At 35.3% G+C, this 15,894-nt stretch overlaps 1 protein-coding gene across 1 annotated transcript; it reads left to right on the top strand.

Annotated features, from left to right (window-relative positions):
* The first annotated feature begins 276 nt into the window (after window positions 1–276).
* LOC131773127 (RNA-binding protein Musashi homolog 2-like) lies at window positions 277–15,407 on the top strand. The gene is made up of 13 exons (XM_059089104.2): window positions 277–419; window positions 596–636; window positions 760–841; window positions 962–1,046; window positions 2,057–2,134; window positions 2,481–2,579; window positions 5,504–5,552; window positions 8,745–8,827; window positions 11,025–11,145; window positions 11,875–11,991; window positions 13,199–13,252; window positions 14,073–14,249; window positions 14,766–15,407. Exons 1-13 carry the CDS (start codon window positions 370–372, stop codon window positions 14,954–14,956), a joined length of 1,227 nt encoding a protein of 408 aa, XP_058945087.1. The 5' UTR covers window positions 277–369; the 3' UTR covers window positions 14,957–15,407.
* Window positions 15,408–15,894: the final 487 nt, after the last annotated feature.

Below are 15,894 nucleotides of genomic sequence, written 5' to 3'. Positions count from 1 at the left end.
AAATTCATTCTGACCAATTAATTTGAGTTGAAACAGCATTGTCAAAAATTCTGACTTGTATGGAAACGCTCTGATATTTGTCTGTAAATTCACATCATTCAGAGAATTTTAGTTGCTAAATTTTAACTGTTCTCAAAATGGTAGGCAATGTGTGATTATGGAACTTTAGTTTCCTTGAAACGTGTTTGGTTACGTAAGTGAGCTACCCGTAAGCTACCCGAATCCGCGTAGGACAATCCCGCGGGATATGCGTAACACGTGGTTTTTTGAAATTTGATCCGGGATATTTCATTGGTTCGGCGTCATCTTCATGTAGTCCTTAATACATTTCAGAAAAAGTATTCCAAACTGATCTTGAATTTCTTACGAATGTTAAACACAAAAATGGTTCGAGGTACAAGCAAGGGTGATGATATCGGGTAAGAATCTTGGCTTTAAATCTCTTCTGTGGCCTCCATCGTCCTTCAGGATATTTCGAGCAGTGGAATTAGATAAAACTTTCCCAGATTTTCTTTCGCGAGCTACGATCGATGATTTAGATGTGAACACCACTAGCTAAAATGTTCGCTATCTGCTTTTAATTTACCATTTGCAGGAAAATATTTGTCGGGGGCTTATCCACAGAAACAACCAAAGGTAAAGTGAACTTATGACACTCTGCAACTTTGTGAAGAAGGAGATTTTTCCTATCTCCTCCCTATGTGAACTAAATGTGCCACGTGCTTTGTTACTCATCACGATTTGTTTGCTGGATTTCAGAGAGCCTTCAAGAGTATTTTAGTGACTTCGGTGAAGTCACAGACTGCATCGTTATGCGGGATACCGCCACGAAACGTTCAAGGTATATTCTTGACATCTTAAAACATGGATCAATTTCTTTGACTCTACATTTGGTCGTCTATGTAGAGTCAACAGTCGTGTTTGATTTAAGCTTATGTATTGCCCTTGGTATGCCTTATAGGGGTTTCGGATTTGTCACTTTTCAAGATCCTGCTTCAGTTGATAGCGTGTGCCAAAAGGCTGAACACATCCTTGATAACAAGAAGGTATGCTAGTAGTTGTCCGCGTTCTATTTCTTAAGCAAGCTTAAGAGGAAGGTTTTTTTGGGTAACTTCCATTGCAATTATACTTTCCGAAGGAAATCACCATCTAGATTAAAGAACGTACAGTTAAGAAATAGTTTCTTGCAGGTAAATTTCTTTGATTAGGCTGTGAAAGTGTCCATGTTTTCTTATATCCCCACAAACCTGTGAAGCTAAGTATATGAGAACTGTATTCTATCGAAAAAACACCACACTTTCTTCGGATTACTTATTAGAATTCAGTTTAGAAACAGGACATGCAGTTAAACCTTAAGCCTTATTGCTCTACAAACAAAAGTGGAAAAAAATATTAATAAGCCAGGTCAAGGGAACAAAATTAACTAAAGGTTCCAGGTTATGTTTGCAGCCATTTTTCACTTGAGACATTTGATAAGACTTCTTCCATGTAGTAGAATCTAGTTTATCACTGTAAATGGCAAAATGTGAAGTCTGTGTTATTTTTTTGAGATTTATTGAAAAGTAATGGCAAATACCAGCAAGTGGTCTTTGCTTGATGGTCAAAGTGTTTGAAGGTGATCACTTACAACACTTTGTGACCTTGGCTCTCTCTTTTTGTTTTTCATAACAATGGAACTACCAAAGCAATGATTATGATGGTGGGCAGAAGTGGGTATTTTGCATGAGTCATCTCTTAAATGCAAAGAGTAAGCTAAGGGTTAAAAGAAAGTTCCAAACCATGGTTGTTTAGTAATATGAATGTCATTTGCAAAAATCAATAACTTTGAACCATTCTCTGAATGACAAGATAATCAATGGGATAATTTTGGCTGGAGCCTTTTACTGTACTTAAGTAAATGTGAGTAATAAATATGCACCATCAGTGCTTGCTGAATGATATGGGTCAAAATGCTCAGCTCACTTACCCATTATCCAGACCAATTGCCATATCCCTTCCCCTCCCACTCCAAGGTTTTCAGAGCATTGTTAAATTGACTTTCCTGTGCCACTTTCAGGTTGATCCCAAGCGTGCTGTGCCACGAGGACCAGGTCAGCAAGAGATGATTTCCACACAAAGTCCTGGTGGGCAAAGTGTAAGTCTAAAAGGAGAGTACTAAAGTATGTCTGTTGTGTACCAGTAAATACCAATAAAGGAAGTTCTCTTTATGGGCTACACCAAAGTTTCTTAAGGACACAAAATAATTTTGAAGGTGGCATAATAACTTAGAACATATTGAAAAGTCATCCTAAAAAACAAAAGAACTTGATTTATTAAGCAAAGAATTGATCCTTGCTTGTGGACTGCAATTTAAGCAATGGCAGAAAAAAAATGAAAAAATTAAGCTTTGAAAATATCGAAAAATATGTGTCCTTGATACCAGTTGGATGCTGCCACCAATGATTTTTATTGATATGTTAATATATGACCATGTATTTCAGAGGGATTCAGGAAACAATGAAAACAAAATTTTTGTTGGTGGACTGAGTAGTAACACCACAGAAGATGATCTACGACGGTTTTTCTCTGCCATTGGAAAGGTAGGCATCAGGCTGTTAACCTACAATAAGGAATACAGGATGTTTCGCACAAAAGACTTTTCACACAAGTCTTTTAGCACAAGTTTTGGACTGTGTGCACAATTCTTAGTGGTCATTTTGCACAATAATTATAAGTGAGAAACATCAATATAAAAGGTATACTAATTGATACTGATAAGACATTTCACCTTCAATAAGATCTAACGGTGAGATTGTAGACATTTATTTATGTTATAACTTCAACTAGATAGAAACGCTTGTGAACATGATCACTTTTCTTACTTGAAGAAAGGAACAAATCTTTCTCTCTATGAAAATGTAAAGAACTCCCTATTTGAACGATTACTTCTATTACTTTTCCTTTGTTAAATGAAAAACCTTTTAGTTTTGACTGTACATTATCTGCTACAAACATACGAACATGACGACCCAACACTAAGGACGCCATGTTGATTTCGAAAGTAATTGTCACCAGAGGATTGTCATTGAGTAACTGTTTCACTTTTTATTAAAAAGGACCTATTTACAAAATTTCTGTATAAATATATAAAATTCAAATAATATCAATGGAATTTTAATTACAGTAATTAATTGATATATTCATTTGTTATCTAGTAACTATTAAACTGAAGGTACTGCCAAAATTGAACATTTCTTTAGTAATCTATACGAATCGATTTTGTTATTATCAAAACAATCCCAAAACTTAGTTATCTTTGACTGCATGTCACAATAGCGTTTTTTGTTGAATTCTTATGAGGTTAGCCACTTAAAGCTCTACTAGTATTGCCTCGCTGTGCAGAAGTTTCATTGGCAGATAAAATTGCAGCTGATTTATTTGCTTCGAGAAAAGACTTAACAATTAGATGAACAGACTTGGATAAAAAAACTTTTGGATGAAAAGACCGCAATTTGGCAAACACACACAAAAAAGAAGGTAATGAACTATGATGAGTAACTTACCAAGAAGACAGTCATCTGTCACTTACACACCAAGTACTGCTTGTCTTTGCATTTTGGATGAAATTGATGAACTCTGATAAACAATTACATCTATATCTCAACTATGTCATGGCCATGTTACCTGACGAATCATGTATATTTCAACTCACCACTCAGTCAAGACTCGTAGAAATTTAGCCCTTTCCTACATTCATTTAAGCTATAATACATCTAGATTTCTTTCTTTGTTTTGATCTTAAGCTTGTATGATTACTTATCGAACGGCTAGCCTATAATCTTTGAATTATTTTGAATTCTTGAAACTTTTGTGAAATCATTTGTTTACATCACGGTCACTATGACGCTTATCGATTGATACTGAACTCTCCATCGCTTAGGTAATTGTTATAAGAATAATTTGAAAGGATTACTACTTGATAGATGTATGAAACTTTATGATCTTTAAAAAGATTACAGATCGAACTTGTCTTTCTACAAGATCACTAGTTTGTCACTACACTGACATGTTCAAGTTGTCAAATCGTTACACTTGGACATGCCAACATTCGATGCGAAGCACTCTCTCAATATGGAGTTATTAACATTGAACTGTTTTTGCTGTACATATCACCAGTATGCCTAATTGTCATTATATAACGAAGATATAAGAAGCAAGTTTTCATTAGCTTTATTTGAAACTCTTGGAGATCGATAAAACATACTGTTTGAAGGTGATCGAACAAGGAGGGAAGACTGGTGACAATTACTTTCGAAATCAACATGGTGTCCTTTGTGTGGGTCGTCATGTTTGCATTTTTTGTAGTGGATGATGTGCTTTCAAAACTAAAAGGTTTTTCATTTAACAAAGGAAAAGTTATAGAAATAGTCATTCGAGTAGGGAGTTCTTTACATTTTCATAGAGAGAGAGACTTGTACTTTCCTTTATTCAAGTAAGAATAGTGATCATGTTCACAAGCATTTCGATCTAGTTGAAGTTATTACAGAAATAAATGTCTGTTCTTGCTGTTGGATCTTATTGAAAGTGACATGTGAAGGTGAAATGTCTTATCAGTATCAATCAGTATACCTTTTATATTGATGTTTCTCACTTATAATTATTGTGCAAAATGACCACTAAGAATTGTGCTAATGGTACAAAACTTGTGCTAAAAGACTTGTGCAAAACGTGTTTTGTGCGAAATGTCCAGTTACCACAATAAGGGTGTTGAGTTGAAGGATTTTTTTTTTGCAGCAGTGTCAGGTGATGAAACTTATATGCTCACTTTATTAAGATTTGATGAAGTGAAGTGTATATAGATCTTAGTAAAGAAGAAACAACCTTCTCCTAAACCAAAAGATAGCAGTCAAAGAATCAAAAGGGAGGATGACTTGTATACACTATAGGTTTCAGGCAGCTATCGGGAATAGATTGCAGAGTTCTTTGCTCCCTCTTATGACCTACTTTTCTTGATCATTTGAACCTTTGGCTATGTTATTGGCCACTAATTTATTTTCAAGGCCTACATGTATCATGACAATAACAGGTACTTCATCTTTAAATTGTAGAGTTTTTTTCCTTCAAGGTAAAGAATTAATTTAAAAAAAAGATCATCTCATTGAAAAAGTGCTCCCTTGCAAACCTTGTTATATTCTGGTCAATGAGACAAAAATCCAATAGCATTTGAAAACACAGTGGCTGGTTGGAATGCGGGGTTTACATATGATTGTGTAGTCTAAGGGTCCAGGCCAGTATAGTCATAAAAATGACTGTTTTTCATAGTGGTGACTGACATTTGACAACCTGAGATGATGACTTCCCCCTAGGTTGTGGAAATCTCAGTCATCACTACAGACAACAGTCCTTTACAGGACTGTTCTCACCAGGATGATCAGGCTACACTGTTACAGCATTTGAAATTGAAGTCTTCTTTGATATTAACTTTGAGTGCAGTTGATGTTCAAAGTTTGATTTGTTTTATCAGGTTGTTCATGTTAAGCTGATGTATGATAAAGAAAATAGCAGAATGCGAGGTTAGTCGATTCATTCTATATTGTACTGTAAGTGTACAAACTGGTGATGTTTTATTTGTTACATTTGCTTACAGCTCTTTGGTAGAATTATTTACCTTTATGAACTGTAACAAAGGAAATAAATAATGGAAAGGATACAGGAAACTTGGTTCAAACTGCATTTATTTTGGTACAACTATGGGCCAGTTGTTTTTGTTTACCTGTGAAAGCTTAAGTAGTATTACAACTCATTTACTATGGATAAATCTTTTAATCTGAAGTCAAGTGTGCACTGGTGTTTGTTTGTGCACAAGAAATAGAGAATCTGTATAGGACTTAGTTTTAATATTTGAGAGATTAAAACAAGCTAATATGACTGATTCTGGATGGTAAAGGAGTACTTGTAAGTACATATCTAAAACCTCTACAAGAGTTTAGTCAGCAATGATAAATGTGCTACTAAAGCCACAAGAGTAAAGGTAACTTTTCAGTTATATTTTTTACCTTCAGTATGTAATAGCAATATATTTTAAGTGTAGTAATGATTATTGTAGTTATACATAAACTAAGAAACTAATTTTCTCCTTGAAAAATTAATCAATCAATTGATCAAATGAGGGTACATAGATTTCATTTCATAACATAAGAAACAAACTGTATCTCTTACATCTGTAATGCTTATTCTGAGACATATTTCTTTCTGTTATTTTGATGTAGTGGTAGATCTTAAAGACCTGATGTGTGTAAGCACTATAATCTTGATCCATATTGTATTTCCCTAAGTTTTCATTATCATTTAAATTTAAAGTTCTTTAATTATGTATGAAGCAGTAACGCAAACATATTCAGAAATGAAAATTACTAGAAAATTAAGAAAGTGACTTTCAAAGGCATTTTCAGGCCTTACAATTTGCACTGCTGGTCAGTTATGCAGTGAGTAATCTCGTGTGACAGATGGTGAAGTATAGTCCTTTGTCTTGTGACATCTCTTCTGATGTAGAATGCAACATTTGGCCTGTTTGCTGCTGGTCTTCTTTAGGTGTGAAGGACTACTGAATACAAGTCACCTTATGAAACATTGTGCTTAGCTGTGATTGTTCAGTTTTAAACAGTTGTGATGGAGGCATTCATGCTTCTGGGATTTCTATTCCACTGTCCATTTTGTTGCTATAAGGGTTTAGTCTTGTGTGGTTCACCTCTTTCACCCTACATGTACATGTATAATAATGGGGATCATAGTCACTAAACTTTTCTCTGTTCCACAGCAGACAGTGTCCAGATTTGCAGGCATACCCTGAAAATTGTGGTCGTCTGTGTTTAAGTCAGTTGTTTTGTCAAGTTTTGTGGCCATATTCTGAAATGATAGAGGTCTGTGTTAAAGTCAGTTGTTTCTGTTATGCTCCACAATTCTCTCTTGCATAAGTCTTCCAGTCTCACCAACATAAACTTCACTGCATTCACTTGGAATCCTGTAAATGGCATCATCTTCCTTAGAAGGGTCAGCAACACACTACTTGCAATTTTAGCATGGTCTCCTACTCTAGTTTTAAAGTTGCTAGGAAAGATCTTTTACGTATGGTTAAGCTGTAAAAGATGGAACTTGAAGGTAGGCTCAGCACTGGTGGTTGGTTTCTGTCCTCAGTACTCTCAGAACAGATGAGAGATGTTTCTACTCCTTTGAGATGGCAGAGGCTTTTTTTATGAGAAGAACTAGTTATTGGTCAGTTTGGGTCATCCATCTGGTTCTTTCTCATGTGTCTTGTGGATACAAGAAATTTTCAGACATGGAATTACACAATTTTCTTCTGCTGGGTATTTTAGAGCTTAAAAAGTTGCTTGGTTTTTTTCTATCTTTTTTAGTGTATTCATTTGCTGTAGTGTATGTGTTTTCTTTTTTCATTAAGATTTATGGTTAATACCAAATTAGAGTACCTTGAATTTGTTTATGTGGTGAAAAAGCATTAAATGTATTTTCCAAAACCTATACTGAGCTATTTACAAGGCAAAAAAAATTTAAAAGTAAAAACCAAACATTTTCAACACTACATTGTCATCAGAGTAAATGTAAAGTTGATTGAACCAACCAAAAGGGGACAACCAAGGCAATGCAAGGTTATAAATTGTTTTTGTGTAAGTAAAAATCACAGGTTCAGTTCTTTCAGATGTGAAATCCTACACAAATGTCATATTGCTGACCACTCTGCTTATCTATGAAGTAGTCAAAATGGCAGCCTAAAGATGATAAACAAGGGTTCAGACATCTTAAAAGGCTTCTTTCTCTCTGGCAAATCATCTTTGAAGAAACTTTAAACATTATTAAATATTTGATGTAATTTATAGTCAAGGGTTTTCTCTACCAAATTGTCGTGATTTTTTATGTATTACAGAATTTTCCTCAAATATTCAGATCTAATGTGATTTGATGGCAATTGTGCAAAAGTGCACCTTGCCACAGCATTAGAAACCCTCAATTGATTCTGGAATTTTACATCAGTGAGTTATGTTTTGTTACTGGATAAACTTCCAAAAATATAGGCTTACCCATTAGGATTGTAAATAGTCCTTTCTGCTTAATCTTAAAATTGCTTTTTCCATATAACCCATCAATAGCAACCAATACTGCAAAAGTGAAAAACCTTGTTGATTCATGTTTTATTGTTGTTATTAGTAATTGTATTTTATTAAAGTAGCTAGTTAGGGCTTCTATATGTCCATGTGATTCTGACACATGTTTCATTATTAGTAGACTAGATTATTTATTCTAAGACCAGTAAATCTAACTTCTATTCACTGTCAAATGAAAAGAATTGAAATGATTCATTGAAGATGGAAAAGAAAAAAATACTGTAGCCATTTAAGTGATCATGGTCATGAGATTTTTGCCTCAGATATAAAATCTAATTAAAATGGCTTTTTCGGTCATTTGAAAGAGATTCCATGGAGGGGGCAGGGGGGGAGTTTATTTAAGTTGTTATATTTTTTATGGCTAGGCTACTTATAGTTTCCTTGCATGTTTGTGATCATGACTTTAAAGGGGGTCATTGGCAAGGCTATACAAAGATTAACTTAGTCTCCACTTTGACATTACCCCTTAAAACTTTAATTGTCATACTTAACTTCCTAAATTGTGCTTGTCATTATTTTCTTTAACTGCAGGTTATCTTTACAGGAATTAACATATGCTTTATTTTACGCATTACTATACTATGGTAGGCTTTGGTTTTGTAACGTTTGAGTCAAGTGAAGCAGTAGAGGAGGCTTGCCGTATACATTATCATGACATCAATGGAAAAACGGTGTAGTTACAGTTTAAGTTCCTACTGTGTTGTATTTGACATGTATGTTAGTTAACACTTACATTGTTTACTTGTTGTTTGAGTGTAGATCTTCACAAATATTGCCCTTGTGAATGTATTGCTGACTGAAGAGACTTCTCCATATTAATCTTTATCTAAGTGTGAACTTTCTTTGTTGCAATGGGCATTGGTACTTTATTCATTTGGCTTTTTTAACTCATTGTTCTAGTATACATAGTATACACAGTGTAAATGTGTGCATTCAATTGCCCAGTTCTGTGTGTTGTTTTGGCCTTTACTTTACTGTACAGGACACATCATTATTATTTTGGAAATGAGTACATGAATTTTCCTTGACAAGCAATTTTTAGTGATTTTGTTTATGTAAACTATTTTCTACCTGCCCACATCTTCACCTCCAATAAGTAATGATCTGTCCCTTTAATGGGGTTTGCTATTCTAATTGCCATTGCTTGCCTTGCTGAGCATTGCTCTAAGATCATTTTTAATTGCTTTATTGGTTAACTTCACGTTAATTGTAAGAAGTAGTATGTGTTGAGTCAAAAACTTCAATTGATGCTATTTTAGCAACATGTACAGAGTTTCTATTTCAAATCCAAAAACTTGCTGTCATTTTAAAACATTTTAAAATGATACCGTTCAAATCAAAACATAAAATGGAACTGTTAATATTGAAAATATGGAGAAAGCTACTATCAGCTGTTGTTTTGCCTTACATGGTTTAGGGAGAGAGAGGAATTTTAAATCCAAGGAAACAAATATTGCTTGTATTTTGTTTTTGACTTATATATATAGTACGTTATGAACAGGTCTCAGAAGCTGTGCTCAAGCTGTGAATATTAAACTTGGTAATAAGTTTGAGAAGAAGGAATGTTTGCATTGCACACACTGTACATGTTTCTACTAAGAGTGTTGCTGAAAGGCAGCAAAGAAAAGGGAAAGCAATGATGTCCATAATTGTCATTGTAGTCACAAACCATCTAGAATTAATGTTGAAAAAATCTTGCAATCTTTGAAGAAATGAAATTCATGTCTTAATATAGTCTCCACATTGTCTGACCTTAGTAGCCATAGCAGTGGACACATTGATGCATTACATATTTTTTTAATGCTTGTGGTGAATGATTTATTGTTAACCATTGTGACTTGGATTAAATACTGAAAACTTCTCAGTTTCCCTTAGGTACAAAATAAGAAGAAAAGGGGATTAATTGTTTTTCTTGTGTAGCTGAAGTGATAGCTCTGTAGAATGTGAAGTTACAAGGAAATTATATCAGCAAGAATAAAGTGTAAAGTACATGTGATATTTCACCATAGACCACATAGTGCAACTAGTTTTGATGGGTAAAGATATGTCTAGTAACTGATTACATCATTTGCAAAAGTGGCGAACTAATCATTTTTTCCAGTGTATCGAGATTTCCACAATACAGATTTTTTTTCAAATTTTCAGGGATGTGAAGAACACTGCTACCTATCAAAAAATGCTAATTTAAGATATTTGTCTCCAAGTTAGCTTTTATGGTAACTGTAAAAAAGTACTTGGTATGTCTTTAGAGAGTTATGGTTACCATGATATTGAATATGTCATAAGTTCTCTCCAACAAATCTTGAACAAGTCTGTAATAAGCTTACCTACACTTTTTGAGTGACTGAAAGCTTAAAATTTTTATGCTTATTTTTATGCTTGTTTTTATTTGTCCTATTGTGTCTATGAGCTTTCAGAAACCCTTTTGACCTCTTTGGTTCAGTTGAAGTGTAGAGTTAATTTCTCTAGCTTGCTTTCCTAAATTGCTAAAAGTTTATAATTATTGCAGTGAATCCTCATTAAACTTTTTGTCTTAAATGAAACTACTTTGTAAAGGTCACCCTTTTTGCAAGGATAGACCAGGATGAAAAATATCATTAGTTTCCATTAACCCAAATTTGTATCATGGATGTATGAAATTGTTCTTTCATAATAAATGTCAGGATTCTTTTTAAAATTTAATCTACTTTTTCAATGGATTTTGAGCTGCCCTAACAACCTTGATTTTGCCACATTGAATGCACAGCTAATTTTGGTGGTGACATGTAGCCTTTTTATTTCTAACCTTTCAGTCATAGTAATTTTCTGTTTTTGTGTCAGTTCCCTTTAATAATTCTTATCATGGTCTAACTTCTCCTTCTCTTTCAGGTTGAGGCAAAGAAAGCTGAGCAGCGTGATTCTAGAATGGGACCAGGAGGAAGCATGGGCATGGGTGGAGCACAGATGAACAGTGGGTACAACAGTGCACAGTATTACCCTCAAATGCAAGGTCAGAATTATTCTTGAATCCTAGATGAGAACGTATTTTTTACTTTCATCACTGCTTTGTTGGTAATTTATAGTGATATTTGGCAAATGCTCTCTCCTGATAGACAAGATATTTGTTCAAAGCTTCCACAACACTCCCATTGCACCTCTTAGATTTTTCTGCTACGAAAAGTTTTTGTCTTTTTATGATGCGTTGGCAAAAGTGGTGTGTGAATCAATGATTGTCTTCTGTAATGTCACAAGAAGGAATGAAAAAAACATTTCTACGGTTCTGTGGAATAGAGCTCAATAATTCAAACAGTAAATTCTCTCTTTTTAAAGGCCACTGCTAGTCCTTATAGTTTGTTTTGGGTTTGCTGCTCTCATCCTGCTCATACTTACCTTTCTACATAGTCCCAAAAAAAACTGTTCGTGACTCTTGTTCACTCATGTTCAGGGGACCATTTCAAGAAGGAAAATAAATATTGCTCACAAAATATGGAAATTTCTAGAAGGAAGCTTATTTATTAGGATACTACAAAGCTGAAATTCATGGCATTTTGATATCTTTGCCAAATACTCATGTCTGCATCTGGGAATGTTATATTGTCTTATCATTTGGGACAGTTTTTTTTCTTCTCTTAAAAATATGGGGGTTAATGGCTGACTTGAAGAAAATAGCAACAGGGTTTTACTCCTGCTCATTTTCCTCAAGCAGTGGCACTGAAAACAACTGTTACATTTTTAAAAGGTCAGTTTGGTGGGCCTCCTCCAGTCCCTGGTATGGGTCGCGGCTATCCAGGCTATAGTGCAATCCCTCAAGGCTATCCTGGGGCACCCAACATGGTTACTCCAGGATATGGTTATGGTAAGTCCAGATACACTGCCAATCTTAGCTTTTTTTCCTAATCCTCACAAATTCATTGAACGAGAAGCAGTCAAATCAGAGATAACAAAATAAATTAAACTTGCAGTGCTTTCAATAAGACCAAGCACCTGCCAGAGGTCCAGAGTGTATTCTGTTGCAATTCTTTGGAAGCTTTCAAAGAAACTGGCAAAGTGAGACCTAAAACATGTAGAGATCTTTTAGAGTTCTTTCAGTCAACTTTTACCTTATAAACAAGTTTTGATAAAAATGATTGATATTATCTTATTATATATCTCAGCATATATTTCAAACGTTTCCAGCAAAAGAAAGATTTTGAGTTTCCAAGACCATACTGACTCAAAATTTTGGTAACCAGTAACCATGTGTCATCTCAGAGGACTTTTTGTGTGAAACTCAGGGAGCAGGTGTGCATGTCAGCAAATGGAAGATTTTGATAAGAAATAAAATCATCAGTGAAATGATTGTTTAAAAGAAGACAAATATTTAATGATCATCTACAGAAGTCGGACATGGAAAACTCTGTTTGAAGGCAGTTCATTCTGAATAGAAGTAATGGGATGATGAGAGGGGAATTTTTTTCGTATTATTCTCTGATGGGTGCTTTACCAAGGTAGCCATTTTGTTTAAATCCTATTGAAAGCACTGAAGTTGTTAGGTAAGACAACCCATGTCCAATATATTAAGATGTGAACCACGAAAACTAAATCAAATTCATCACATTTCCATCATTTTCACAAACCCTAAACCCTAAACCCTAAGCATGATTGAAAAAAATGCACGTTATATGTAAAAAACATAAGGAGTTTGAGAGTATCTCATCAATTCAGTAGATGCCCTTCTGCTTATCACAGAGAACCAATTTGGAAAATAGTTCCTTCCAAGTTTATTCCAAAGAAACATTTTAAATTGATAGTTGCAAAAGTAACTCCTCAAGGTATTATAACCCCTCCATTTTCCCACTAACATACCCTAAATGACTGCTCTTTACATACCACATGTACTATGTACAAACAGTTTTAAACTATTCAAATCTTTGCTATGATTAATGAACAATTTCCTGATATCAAACGTAAAATAGGGGTTATCGTTAATGTTCCCTGTAGGAGCATTTCAAATCTTTGCTTCATGCAACTGAAAGCAATAGAGCATTAACACCTCTGTTTACTTTACAATTTTGCTGTGGTAGGTGGATATGACCAGACTTCCATGTATGGTGCACAAACTTCTGTTGCTACTCCTGGTAAGAATCTGTTAATGTTGTATGCTGATGTAATATAAAAAAAGGATTATTGCAAATGCTATGTACCTATGGACTAAGAGGGAGGGCTGATAGGGAAAATATATGATGCAAGCATGCAACTCTCATATGGCCCATCTAAACTCTACTTGACGGTACCCAAGGCCTTAGCTTCTCCTGGAGCATAAGGAATGAAAGATCTCCTAGCTCCACCTCGTCCTGTCCTAAGCTGGCCTATTTTCTCATATCTGTTTTGTTTTCAGTTGAAGCCTACAGCGAGTAGTTACATTCTTGAAACAGACTTGGTGCATGATTTTGTGTACCAGAGGTTTTATCAAACAGAAGCAAAACAATTTTCCTTTTTGAAATTCGTGTCAGTAACATTTACTGGTTCCTTTACTTTTTCCTCTGGAAATGAACAAACCTTGTTTCATGTTTTGATGTCTGTACCAATTAACCAGGTGTATGCAATAGTTATTTTGCCTGCTGCCAAGCCACTGACTCTTAATTTTTTACTGGCCATTCAAAACCTCTCAGGGAAGTAAAAATTTCATATTCTTGAGACTTTATCTGTTTTTATCAAATTTTGGAATATAGTTTCCAATGAAACATTGAAGAGGCTCAAATCAGGAGCCTCTCCTTCACTTAAAAGGCCAAAAAATAACACTGAATTGTTATCACGCATCTGAAGTGATGACATATTGAGTCATAAAAAGCTGCTTTGTATTACCTGAAAACAGCATTGTCGTAACCTATCAGAATAAAGATATTTTTTCTTTACTTTATACTTGATATCATTACTTAAAATTAACTATTTTTACAGGATATGGAAACTATAGTGCAGTACCTTCATCAGCAGCATCTATGGCCGCAACGTCAGGCGGATATCCAGATTACAGTCAGATGTCAGCAGCAACACCCCAAGCTGGAATGCCAGCAACTACCCCTGGTGGCCAGCCTCGCTTAGAGACCCCTGCTACCACAGACTACTCAGTTTATGGTGAGCAATGGGGCTTGGGCCGCACTGGGGGAAGGGCGGGGTTATCCCATCTTACCATGCAGTGACCTATGTGTTAAAATTGAGTTTTCATCTCTTGGTTCAAAGTTTGTTGATCTCAGTCTATGTCATAGAGTCGATTTTGTTGTGAAATGTTTCTGCTGTACTTTGGCGTCATGCAACTTTAATCGTAAACCATGTTAATCTCAGCAGAGGTAGCGAATCGTAAACAAAAAGGTTTGGATTGTTGGTTTACCTTACATCAGACCTTAGAGACTGCTCTCCAAGATATCGATCTTACAATTGGCTTCCATTCCTATCTAGCAAGTTGGTTTCTACTTCTTCCTTCCCGCATTTTTAATCTGCCGAAGTGATACACAGCACAACATCAGTTCAAACTCAAAAGTCACTGATAGCGGAATTTATGATAACGGTTAATGGTAAATTTTGTCATAGCTATGAGAATTTACAGGGCCGCTCATATTAAAAAATCTGTTTACAATATTTTTCGTTGGACAGGCCTGGGGAACTACCCACAACAGGAGTCTAACTATGGTCCTGCTAGGACATCCTTCTCCTCCGACTCAGGATACAGTGGCTTTGCTGGTAATGCTGAGCAACCTGGCTACGGTCCAGGTCCTTATGGAGGCGGAGAAAGTCTTGGAAGGGGAGGCAATGTTTCTCGTGGATTTCACCCTTACGGACGATAGATAGCTCGAAAACCCTTCAGTTAAAAGGAAAAAAATGGCATTCGCTCGAAACTTAACCTCGAAACGAACGATATGGTCAATAAGCTTTTTAGAAGGTCAAGGCGCTGGGATTTCCCACTGAAAAATTATTTTAACCTCGAAGTTATTGTTTGTTTTGTTTTTTCTTTTTTTACTTCCATTTCAAGGAATTTTAATTAACTTAGTTTGGTTGTGAAGAATTCTTGTAGAGGTTTCGTTTTTTCTGCATAAATTCGCTCATTACCTTTAATTATGAACGAAATGTTGATCTGAGATAAACAAGGCACTTTTTTGAACAGGTTGAAAAAAAAAATTCAGAGTGAACTTGAAATCATCAAACAGGACATTTGAGAACCCAGTTTACCATTTAATTGACGTTATCATATTGCTTATGTTCTGTGAGGTGATCAATAAAAAATTTTTGCGGTTTTCATTTACTGCAGTATTATTTACGACTTTCAGTCAGTGAAAAAGGAGCATAGTTCTCCGCCGACAGGGTTGTGCCGGGAGAAGTGGGCATACATTTTAGACTGTACTTTCCCCGTTAGATATATGTTTAAACAGGTGGGAGCAATTAAAACTGAAACACCTTACCTCAATACACACACCTCAATTTGACAGGGTTTATTCATCTTGTGTAGAGTAAGATTTAAATGCACAGTGAGGCGACTGGTCATCTAACATGAATAAAAATTTTCTTCATGAGATCCGGGAAAGCGTCATATGATCGGAATCGACAATGGGGAATTGAAAAGAAGTCGTTAGTGGGAAAATAGGGGCACAAAGAATGGTTTCTTTTTCGCTTTGTCACGGCTTCAGGACAAAGAAAACAATCCGAGTCCCAACGAAGAACCGATCACTGGATGTTCGCATTCCGCGCCCATGTCTCTGTAGAGCATCGATGCGGGGAATTAATTCGA

This window comes from Pocillopora verrucosa, chromosome 4 (assembly GCF_036669915.1).
Source record: "Pocillopora verrucosa isolate sample1 chromosome 4, ASM3666991v2, whole genome shotgun sequence".
NCBI lineage: Eukaryota > Metazoa > Cnidaria > Anthozoa > Scleractinia > Pocilloporidae > Pocillopora > Pocillopora verrucosa.
The sequence above is the reverse complement of the archived record's forward strand: the minus strand, read 5'-3'. Positions and strand labels throughout refer to the sequence as shown.